This window comes from Rhopalosiphum padi, chromosome 2 (assembly GCF_020882245.1).
Source record: "Rhopalosiphum padi isolate XX-2018 chromosome 2, ASM2088224v1, whole genome shotgun sequence".
Taxonomy (NCBI): Eukaryota; Metazoa; Arthropoda; class Insecta; order Hemiptera; family Aphididae; genus Rhopalosiphum; species Rhopalosiphum padi.
This window is the reverse complement of record NC_083598.1, coordinates 2,447,754-2,460,770: the sequence shown is the minus strand read 5'-3', so window position 1 is coordinate 2,460,770 and position 13,017 is coordinate 2,447,754. Positions and strand designations below refer to the sequence as shown.

At 34.0% G+C, this 13,017-nt stretch overlaps 1 protein-coding gene across 4 annotated transcripts in view; it reads left to right on the top strand.

Annotated features, from left to right (window-relative positions):
- Positions 1-5,315: 5,315 nt before the first annotated feature.
- Positions 5,316-13,017, top strand: part of LOC132923020 (gamma-aminobutyric acid receptor subunit beta-like) — a 50,064-nt gene continuing 42,362 nt past the window's right edge. For 2 of the 4 annotated variants that reach the window (XM_060986809.1, XM_060986806.1), the window contains exon 1: positions 5,317-6,598. In XM_060986809.1, the coding sequence (XP_060842792.1) occupies positions 6,126-6,598 (473 nt within the window). In that variant the 5' untranslated portion in view covers positions 5,317-6,125. Of the gene's footprint in view, positions 6,599-13,017 lie in introns of all 4 variants that reach the window. The other 2 variants (XM_060986807.1, XM_060986808.1) reach the window with 2 other exon arrangements.

Sequence of the window (13,017 nt, the reverse complement as noted above, 5' to 3'; positions counted from 1 at the left end):
CGATCCGCAGTTTTTCGCGAGGTTATAATAATAGCCGGCGGCGTTGAACATATAAAATATATAAAATGCGCGTGCACCAAACTTCCCCGCCGGTGTCTTCTGGATGATACGTTTTTGGCCATATATATACGGCCGCGGCAAGCTACTACACCGCCCCGTCGTAAAAAAATATGAAACATACATAATATGTGCGTGTATAATAAAAGCCATATTTTTATAAATATTTATTTTTTTTTATCATTCGGACCTTATCAGGAACTACGTGTACATGATATTATTATTATTATTATCACCATACGATATATTATTATTATTGTGCGTGTACACGTTGTTCGTCTACGCGCGTATTATGACAATATTATCGTGTGCGCATTGGCGTAGGCTCATATTCTACACACACGATATTGTAATATATACGCGTTGTGTTTTTATATAGATTTTATTATCGTCGACCCTTCGTGGCCGGTTTACGCCGGAGCAAATTCTGCAGCATCATCATTATCATTGGTTTTACAGAGCGACTATTCCGGTTGTCCCAGTAAATATTATATACTGCAGAATATATGTTATGTTCCGCAAAAGTTTCAAGTGTACCAGTCGATATCGATATCGATTGAAAATTTCATCTGGTCGGTATATAATATATTATATATACTAGTAAAATACTGGGTGGTCCATTTAACGTAAGACATTTATTATTATTTCAAAAACTATTAGTGTTAGAAAACGTGTTTGTTATATTATTTTATGTAATCGGAAAACAATATTGTTTTTTTATATTAGATAACCATTTGATAGTTTTAGGTTTTTTTTTAAATTCTCATTTTTTTTTTAATGAAAACAATTACTTTTAATTCCTTATTCTAAAAAAAAATATTTTTTGGAGTCACCGATATATAAAAATAAATTTTGGAAAAAGAGTTTATAAGTAGACTTTCGAGTTTTTAAGATATTGATGAGTGAAGCGTAGTGATTCAGCTAAGGGTATGCCATTAGTCTATTACTCAGTTCGTATACATTTTAAATACTCATAAACTAATTTTCCAAAAATCAATTTGTATGGTTCAAAATATAAAAAATAATATTCTATTCTAAAATATGGAATTAATAACGTATGTTGTCATTAAAAACAGTAAAACACTTAAAAAATACACTATTGTATTCTAGAGATTTCAATAATTTTGTTATGGCTTAAAATAATATATATATAAATAAAAATATTTTTAAAAATGCAGTGTTTTCTGAAATAATGAGTGACTTACGTGAAATTGATCACCCCATATATATACTTTATAACATACATTTTATGAAGATGTCACTATTTGTATATATTATGCTATATACAATCGTTTAAGTTATTTAAACAAGTGCGAAGTTTTATAAGGTTTTAACTCCATAATGTGGGTCTCATTTATTACTGATAATATTTTAGTTTAATATGTATTATAAAACATTTTGAAACTGTATGAAATATTTCAATTTGTTTTTATTTATTTTCCTGGGAAATTATAATAAGATTAAGAATAATAATTTTTTTTTTTAATTCGTATAAATACTTTAATACAGTATTAATAACAGTATTATTAACCTAACCTAACCTATAAATGTACTTATTCTTTATTTATTATGCCTTATATGAAATACGATCAATTTGTTTGATTCTTTTTAGTTCAATCTAAAATTGCTCAACATAATATACCAGAATGAAAAATAATAGGTGCAGTACTAGAATATAAGACATTTTGTAATTGAACGTTTCATCAGTTACTGGTCTACCTTGATTATGTGTATTCTTAAAATAAATATTTCTGATTTCAAACTCTTAATATTATATCGTTTATCAAACCACATTATATGATTCATCCCGACATTATACAGTTTAATATAATATATTTTGAGCATTAATATCTATATCATGATCAAACAGCACGACAAAAACTGCACTCTACCACGTGGCACATCCAAATCCTGCAGCTGTATTTAATCTCGCAAATAGACAACTTTTTTCTCTTTAATTTTTTTATATATATATATATATAAATGTATCAAATCACTACGCGTATAAACTTTGCACTCGAGTTTCACGATTCGCCGCGTCGGCTTCCGCAGTCTGTTGAGCAAATATTATACGCTCGAGTTTAAACGGTTTTAATATGCTACTATACATATAGAATTATATGTATATATATATAATAGTGTATACGTTTTTGAAATATTATCATAATATTTCGTAAGCAACTCTTCTTCGCCGTGGCTATAATATTATATTTTATAGTCTAATTTTTACCGCGTATACTTCCTATATACATTACACATAATAATATCAGTATCTATGTTTTATATACAGTGGTTTTGAACGCAGGCCATCTAATGATTTTTTAAATTAATAAATTACTATTTAATATAATATCCAAGGTGCTGCTATTGAGCCATTTCGATGACGGTTTATTTAACAAGAAAGAAAATTATCTTTAAAAATCAATACTTTAGTTTTTTCATGCGAGTAAATCATTTTTAATAATTTATTTAGTATATTTATTATAGTAACTAAGATTATATAATAGGTTTCTCAAAATATAAAATATATTTTTTTACATTTTATTTATTAATTAATATTTATTATCTATTCTATAATGTTTTGAAATAATATTATTAAACTACTTGCTTTTACAGGGAATGGTAGATTATTATAGATATTCTATTGAACAAAGCTGGTAGCGTTTAGTGTCAATAAATGCGCTTTTATATTATAATATTCGTGCGTACATCCGCACTTTAAAAGTGACGAACGTCAATTGCACGCAAACATAATATATACACAATATACCTACCTAATATATAGGTACAATAGGTACTTATGTACTCATAGTTACCACGTGCCCCAACTACCATCCAATCGACTTTTTTTTAACGGTTTACTATCCAATTTTATGTTTTTACATTTACTTAACTTACAACCATAAACGTACGGTACACATAATTATCTATTCTATAATATTATTCTTTTTTTTTGTTATTTACTGAATTTTCAAATTATGGTTTAAACTTAACATAGTAAAAAGTATAATCAACAATCAAACATCTTAAAATAAATTATTAAAATTTCGATCATATTATATTATGTAGGTGCATCATATATACTGTATATCCCTGCAATTAAGTGAAAAACCATAATAATTGTTTTAAATTAATACATTCATAAAACCTTCTGATAGTTTACATTTTGCTAGTATAATAATATGATTATGAGCTTGACAAAGGGATTTTTTCTCCAAGAAAGCTTTCACGATATTTCATTTACTATGTTGTCAAACTTCTCGTCGTCGGATACTGCAACTATTAAAAACGTTGTTTATTTTTTTCAATGGACCTAACACTCGTTCACCGTACAATTACGGAAACAGCTGGTAAAAGTTGTGTTTATAATAATGAAGCACATAATATAAAATATTTCGTCAACATCCGAAGTCTTATTATACTATTATAAAAGCATCGTCGTCTCCGCGCGCTGTCTTATAATATTTAATATATGATATAATAATAGGCGCGTCGTCTTGGGTATTAAGTATAATATAATAATATAGAAACGCCTCGAATAGTCATCAATTCAACTGAATGAAAACGAATTCGATTATCGTCGTTGTCGACTTTGTATAATATATATAAAGCCAGGACGGGCGTCAAGGACCCTATTCGTCGCGGACCCGACCGATTTATGGTGGATTGGGAGAGGGAGAAAGAAGCATTTATACGATATTATTAAAACGACTGCAGCCGATCGACCAGGGGCGGATTTCGAGATTTTAAAAAAAATGTGTTTACTCTGCCGTTACAGTACCGTAGATAGTGCAAACTTCAATATTATAATAATATACAATATATATATATATATACTACAGTTCGACTTACGATTATTAAACCTATTGATTTGCTTACATAGTAATAATATATGTTGCATAGTTAAAATATCACATCTGCTGTCGTCGGATATAATCGGCTCTAAAAATGCGCAGTTAATTTTTAAAGTAATTTCTCGGTGTGTTATTGCGGCAAAGGTGGTGTATGAAAATCAAACGGCCGTATAAACAAATTGTTCAAATATACGCGATTCAAATAGACAAAAGAACTTATGAGAAAAATTGCACGATATAGGCGGTTTCGAGGCGGGCCGTGGGAAGCATTAGCCTCGCCCCCGATCAGATTTCAGATTCAGCTTGACCAATTTATTTTTAATTAATTACTGTCAGGCAGTTCAATTTTATAGCATCTCCTCGAAGGAGAGGAAATAACGTGTTCAAAAATAAAATTGACATGTTAATTAAAGACGTAAAGGCGTGTTGAGGAATTTTAAGCTGGTTGATTTTTTTCTTTTATAGATCCTTAAAATGACAGCGGTGAGGAGGGAGGAGGGGGTTAAAGAATGAAAATTACATCGATCTTGCAATATTTTGTACAAAATATATATATAATAATATCAGTTATCTATTTAAAAAGAAAAACAACATTTCTAAATTCTTACAGATTCATTGCGAGGGTTAGGGGCGGTGAACCATACTCAACCCCAAAAACGTTCACGGATAATAGAACACGTTATATATATATAAGATAACACGAGAAAATGACAATATATTTTAATAACAGTTATATCGATTTATTTAAAAAAAATCCAAAAATCGTATGAAAAAATATTAAATTGTATGCATAATTAAACCCGCGATAATATATCACTACGTTTATTAGACATAATATTATTTCATATTATACTATACATTGTGACGACGATAATACAAATTCGACAATATTATATTGCGAGGCACGGCGGCGGGGCGAACGCGTTTTCGTCCAAAGTTTTGGGCCGCGAGCGCGCCCGCGTGCACGTGTATCGAAAAAACCTATATAAGGTAATTGGGTGGTGTCGGCGGCGGCGGCGGCGGCGTATGTGAATGAGCGAGCGCGACCAGAGGAGAGAAAGGGTCGAAGGGTGGTTAGTGGTTTAAGGCGAGGCGAGGCGAGGCGTCACAAGGTGGCGGCGGCGGAGGTCGCGAACGAGTATTACGCGGGTGTAGGTGGGTGACGAAGACGGGGTCGCTACGCGGACGGGGTGGCGGGTGTCGGGTGGCCCGTGCCGAATCAATACGGCGCGCGCGGCGTACAACTATGCGCGACCGCCGCTGCCGCCGCCGCCGGCCCACCTCCCTACCGCCGTCGCCGCGACGCACGCGAGAGTGTCGGTGCGCGCCAAGCGGAATACCCGGGCGGCGGCACGGGGCGTCCCGTCGCCCAGCTGCCGGAGCGCGCAAACAACCCTGGAGAAAGCTCTCCGGGACCGCGGCGCGCACGGACAATTGCGCTCGCGGACGGACGGTCGCTCGCGCACCACACACACGCGCGCGCACACTCGCACACCCACAAACCCACACACACACACACACACACCCACAAACCCACACACACACACACACCTATACACCAGCACACCTATACACACCAGCACACGTAATACGCACGCGCGTGCGAACACGCTTTTTCCTATTTTTCCGGTCCTTTTTATTCCACATCTACTCTCGCTCCGCGGCATCTCTCTTTCGGCCGCTCGGGCGCGCGCGTTCTCTCTCGCGCCCTCGTCGTCTCTCTCTCTCGCTCGCCGTCCGCAAGGCGCACGGCGCGCGCGTCGCACTCTGCACCGCGTATAGGTACGTCGCGTACGTGTGTATACGCGCGCCCGGCTCCGCGGACATATCCCGGCCACAAAGTCGTCCGTCGCCGTTAAACAGGTATTGAAAATAATAATAATAATAATAATATTGTGATACGCTTTTGACGCGCCAACGGGCGGCAAATTGATCGTGTGTCGTGTCAGTGGTTTTTCGTACGTTTTACGCCGACCGACGAGCCCGGCCGACTGAACCAGCCCCGCGAGCGCCGGCAGAGGAAGAGGCGGCGGTCGGACGATCCCACACCTCCACCGCTCGTTATCGCCACTACGACGACCGCAACGACGTCGCCGTATATGGTGCTCTGGCGACGGCCGTGCCAGATCGGTGGTTGGCCCGCGGGACGACCACGACGACGCGCCGACAGCACCATAATCACCGCCCGTACCAGCCGCAGCGGCCACTGGCACGATGACGTGTGGCGGCCGGCGGCTATCGCCGTCGTATTACCGACACCACAGGCGCCGGTGCCGGCACGCCGGCGACCCGCAGCACCATCGCCGTCTGAACCACCAGTACGATCACCGCAACCATCACCACTATCACCACAACTACTATCGTCACCATCACCACCATCATCGTCACTATCACCATCACGATCACCACCGCCAACACGACCGAAACGGGCGCGGCCCGCCGCGTCGGCCGCGGGCCTCCGTGGCCACCGATAGCCGCGCCCGACTGCCGTACGCGGCCACCGACGTCGTGGTCGCGTCAGACGCCAAGTCACCGTCGCCGCCGCCGACAATGAGGCACGCGACCAACCACCGTCGGCATTCGTCTTCGTCGTCTCTGTCGTCGGCGGCCGCCGTCCGCCGCATGTCCGCATGGCTGGTGGCCTGCGTCGCCTTTTGGGCCCCATCGGCGCCCTGCACGCACGCCGCGTGAGTATACCCTTTTCGTTCCGTTTATACGACAATTTTGTTTTGCGCTTTCAAAGAAGTCCCATGACGATTCGCGCACAAACACTTTTTATTGCAAAAACCTAATGGCGAGAGGGCATCGATCTTCCCCCCCCATGATTTTCGGTAATATTTGTCCTTATGAGCACGCGTGTGCATCGTTTACGCACACCGATTCCCGTCGTTTGTGCACAAATACCTGCCGAGATGTACCGCACAAATACCAAACGGGAAGTGCCTTGTAAGTCGTCTTTGTGGGCAAACACTTTTCGCACACTTAAAAACCCCGCGCAGAGCAGAGTGTCTTTTCGGGGGCGAGCTGTCTTGTTCGAGTACCGCCGACCAGATTTCGAGAGACTCGGCTGAGTTCGTGTGCGCACGTTAATTTATATTATAATAATATAATAACAATAATAATATAATATAATAAACGCGATGAACAGCCACTATATAAACGGCGCCGCCGCTGTTGTCGTGTCCTCGAGACGTAAAGAGCTCGTTCGAGCCGGGACTTTAAAGTATAGATATATATATATATATAGATGTAAACAGCGAGGGTATGTCCTCGAAACGCGTCTCCCTACACAATGCCCGGGACTCGAGTGTAACGCACCACTACACATAATATTATATTATATAATAATGTTATCGCGTATATATATTATAATATAATATTATTGTTGTTCCAGCACTGCGGCTCGCCGTCATCGTTCGACCTTATCAACCCCTTCTCCATAATTACTGGAATAGCCTTTACCGCGAATACGATACTAATTTCAGGCACTGTTTTTCTATATGAAAACGAATTCAACGCTAAAAATACAAATGAAAATATATATAGGTACCTAATATCAATTTTTCTCTGAAAATGCAATAATTGAATAATATTACATCCATCTACTCGAAATAATATATTAGAATAACATATTCATTTTTTAACTGTTAAAATTATTAATTTTATAACATCTATGTTGTTATAATGTACGAAGTCATGACTCACATTTTTCGATTTGTATGCATCTATATAAATATTAGTAACCCTCCCAATATCAATATTACTCGTAGGTACAAGTGCACATTTGTAAAAGCTACGATAGCTTATAAATACTGTATAATATAAGTATTTCAATTGGGAATTATTAAATTACAAAATTATTGTACAAATTAATGTTTCATTTTATTCTATCGCAACGATTTTAATGTTAATTTGTTTCATATTCAATGTTGATCTAACCTAAATATGTGGGACAATACTTTTATCAGGAAACGATAGAAACTTCCTAATCAAATTAATATGGTGACAATTTTTTATTTTGATAATAGTGTAAAATGGATTTTTTTTAAATAAGATCAAAAAGAAGAAAACGATTAGTATATAGTATTATGTTAATTTTTATTCTTTTAAACACTTTTATATTTAATTTTTTTAGAAAAAAAGTGCCCACGGTTTTTCTGGTTAGGTTAGGTTAGTATAACGAGAACTCTGCTTATTTCGATATTTCAGTAAATTAAACGAGGCCTGATGTACATATTTTGATATACGGTACAAATCGTGCACATTCTGATTTGTAAACACCTACAATACAAATTTAACCTAAACGGATATGCGTGCTTAAGACGATTATGGTTATCGTGACTGAGGTGTAGCTGTATCATACCATTTTGTATAGCTCCTGTAATATTACATTAATTAAAAATATGAATTCGACTGTTGTGTCCGTCTTTTGATTGTCTTCTGGGTGTGAAATCGTCGTCGTTATCATTCCAATTTTGTTTTCAATCTAGTCTCAAGTAATATATGCATGTATCATACAATTTTATCGACAGTTTACAGTGATTTAGATATTTAGATTTGGGTTCTTTTCAGTTTTAGAACTAATTGTGTCATCAATTATTGTACTGCCGAGCTTATAAGTATTTTTATGTGTTTGATTCACACGCTACATATATAATGAATTATATTATGAGATCCATCGATTTTTAAACGTTACTTTAAATTTTTGTTTTATGAGTTTTTTTTTAATCAAACAAAACACTTTGTGCCAACTTATAAAAGTTTATTCTTATAATTTTCTTATAGTAAATTTTGAATAACATAAATGTTATTTATAATAATGTCTTGGTGACTATTAGTATATATACGTAATATTATAAACTAATACATACGGCGTTTTTCTCTATTTAAAAATCACTCAATAACTTAGCTGTATTGCAATACTGTTGTACGGTGAAAATGTATTCCTTGTATCATTTTTATTATTTTCAATTATCAACATCTATTTTTGATATTTAATTTGGGTAGTCTTATTTCTTTTTTCCAAGTAATTTTTGTTTAACATTAAGTAATGATTTTTATATACTATTTAACTAAATGAGAGATATTTAAAATGTATTGTCAATACATTATTTTCTTTTAAATTTCTTTTAAATTTATTAAAATGTTTAAAATATTGAACAATTTATAATATCTTTACTTCTTTATAGGCTTATTATTATTTAATACTATTTATAAGTTATTACCGTTACTACTTTGGCTTAGCCCTTTTTACAAACTGTATTGAGCTAACACGTCTTAGAGATATACAACTTTGAAATGTTTCTATAAATGTATATTAAAATTATTCATAGCTTTTTAAAAAAATTATGATTCAATCCAACGGAAAACAGCCAAGGAATAGATCCTAAATTAATGAAACATGGTATAAATAGATAATATTATAATATAGCATACTACTATTTAAAATATAAATTTTTTCTAACATAATCCATTGGTAGAACAAACAGTTTTGTGATAAATGCAAGAAGTACTTGAGTGTATTTTACCGCGTTTGTGTGAATATAATATTTCATTATATTATGTACACCGAGCGAAACGATTAATATTGCCGTTGAGTATAAAATCCGACAGATTCTGAAAATTTAAACTTCTAAAAAAACAAAAAAAAAAACTTGACGTAACGCGTCCAACGCCCAAGTTTATGACACCATAAATATACGATAAATGATATTACGGTATTGGTGAAAATATAATATAAAGCCCCGTCCGAGATATAACACAAGGAGAACGGTGTTTTGACCTCCAATGATGCCACCTAGTCTACTATTATTGCAAATTATTGTTATTAAAAATTATTTTTAATGAAATAGTTGGTCACACGAGTTATTATAATATACTATATGTTTGATCGTTTTTTCTCATCAGTCACTCATTTTACTCGATTTCGAATAGTTTTTGAGTTCATTATATACAATATATTAAAATAAAATTACCTATTTGATACATTATAACAATTAAAAATAACAATAATCCATCAACGAATACAAATATTAAAAAAAAGTAGTGGTCAATTGACAATTATTTATAATTAAATAATGTAAAAAGTAGGGTTTGATATTGTTTATTTTTAATTTTTCATATTTAAATTTTATAAACTAATATTTGTACATAATCCTTAATAATTGTTATTTAATTATAACACAATATTCAGGTTATTTTATTAAATATTACTCAAACCACTTAAAATTATATTGAATCATCAGTATCGTCAAGTGTTTGATAGTACGAGTATATAAAAAAAAAACTGTGGATTGTAATACATTTATATAGAACTTAGCAAATGTCACTATTATCGATAAGTGTTTTTAAATAAAATTAAAATTAGTTTTTTGGATATAAAATCAATTTAAAAACTACTTGACAGAAATAAACATAATAAGTCATCTTTGGACGTTGAGCTATGGAAATCGTGTTCAAATTATTTCAAGATAAAATTGCGACAAAAATCGAGAGCCGAAAACATTAATTTACTCCTCCACTCGTCACGCATTTGCAAATTTCGGCGAGTTCTTTTCAAATTTTTGAACATTTTAATTTCATCATCAAAATTTACTTTACAGCTATTATTTTTTGTTGGTTTATCCAGACTGAAAAAAAATCATTGTTTTGCGTTTGTAATAAAAAATCGATTAGAGATAGCTGGAAAAAAAAAAAAAAAAAAAAAAAAAACAATATATTTATTCGCAGCGGTAGATGAATATTAATAATATCCGTATTATAATATAATATACTTGGTAGTAGCTTATCGAGCGAGACTCGTATATTTTTGACAGTTCAAATCCGTCGCTGGTCTGGCATAATAATATATTATTATCGCTGTATTTGCGCACCTATAATACCCATACAATAATAATATTATAAATACGGTCGGGAAAAGTCATTGAACACCACTTGCGCCGCACACAGTACACACTTGCACTCAGAGTAGAATGTCAGTACCAGCAACAATGTTTTAACACTATACTGTCAATCGATGCTCTTATTTCCGTCATTTCCATAACACTCGCGCACACACATATCAGAGTGCGCATTTTCTATTTGAAGTGCCGTACTTTTCGAGTGTTTTCGCGCGTGGCTTAATATTATGTTGTATAATATTCATTTTTCAGACCAGAGAAATATCATCATAATAATATTATGTAGCGTTGTGTACGAAACGGCGTTTCGCCATCGTATGCAATATTGTTATTATATTATATTTTGTGTGTATATCGACGAGAAAACGACGAGTATAAGTACGTACAAAGTTTTAACTTTCGAGCAACACGTGTGCTATAGCCGCGAAACTCTTCCGATACATAAAACTACGCGAAATTTGTTACAACATTTTATTATAATATGACACCGTACACATAATATTATTGTTATTACAATATGAATCGCTTTTTTATAGATGGATCTGTATAAGGGCATTTTTTTTCTGGCTACTGCAGTGCAGTGTAATGATGTTATGTATAGATACAGGCTGTTGCAAGGGACCAAAGGTCATAAAATGTTAATTATAATATTCCTAGACTAGTTCCGCAATGACTTATACTCACAGTTAGACCATCGTGAAATAATTAATTTTACAATATTATTACCTTAATAATTATTATACGATGTCTAACCGTTAAACACGAGAAACCATAAAACGAGAATCCGTACATCTATTATTTGACATTCGTATTTGAAACCTGAGTCTGTCGATTAGTAAATACTCGAATACTTGTACTTGAAAAATCTTCAAAATCATTTGAGTAGTGTTCAACTAAAGCAAAAAACTTACAGTATAATGTATATATTATATACAAATATAGCAATAAATGTCATACTATTGCAGGTTATCGAGAGATAATTATTTGCACTGATTAAACACTACTCTTATCGTCGTCAAATAATAACGTTTTATCGATTTTTATCACCTCTTGCTCTGCTTTTCGACAAAGTCTTGTTTTATTTTTGATTGTTATAATTTCAAGCCTTCAGTCGCATGCATTGTTAAATGCAATATTTTTTTTCTTTTTCATTCCTTCAATCGTAAGACCACCTTAGTTTTAGAGGAATTATAATAATTATTCGATTTATAAGATGATTAATTAATCATAATAAATATCTTATCATCTTTAACTCAATGACTTAATTTTTTAGATTTATATGTTTTAATAATAATAATATGATGGTACACAGAGCATATACAGTGGTCGCAGAATTTATATAATAATAATAATAATAACAATAACTATAATATCGGGTATAATATATTATTATTGTAGTGACAGACGAGAGGTTTAAATTGTAGATAAAAATAATATCACGTCTTTCATAAATCTATCAAAGCGTGTTACGCGAACTTTTCTATTATCCGTTTCCCGCGCCACATTGAGTACATATAATATGGATACAATAAGACATGTATTGGTGGCCGACTCCCTACACAGCCTTTGCCAATCTTGGCAAAATCTCAAAAAAATAATAACAAAAAAAAAAAAAAAATGAAAAGAAAAATCCAGTAAACTCCGATGATTCGTATCTCGTATTTTATTCTGTCGTTTTCATTATACGACATGTGTGTACTGTGCGGACTTTGGATGTCGATCGCCCGACCAATAGCTCTTCCGTATATATAAATAGAGATTATTAATTTGACGGTAAACCTGCAGCGCATTATCTCGGGAAGTATTAAATTGGCTTAACATTTTTTTCCCGGAATAGTATTGCGCTTTGGAATATCGTAGTAAACATGTAGGCTATACTTAAAAATAATAATAAATAAGTAACTAATAAAAGACTTAAAAATTACAACAAAGTTAACACTATTGAAGTTTAAACGCCGCCCGATATAATATAATGTTCACCATACTAATTTTTATCAAAACTATCAACGATGACATGATTTTTGAATAACTTATCGTTAAAATTAAAAAAGACTAAAATATGTACACAAAAAATAATTATGATTTTATAAAAATTAGATATTAAAAATCATTATGTCATATTTTTCAATGAATCCATATCGAACACGCAAAGTCTAGACGAAATTTATTTTGAACACACTTTGTGTTTACAGTCCTATACATACACA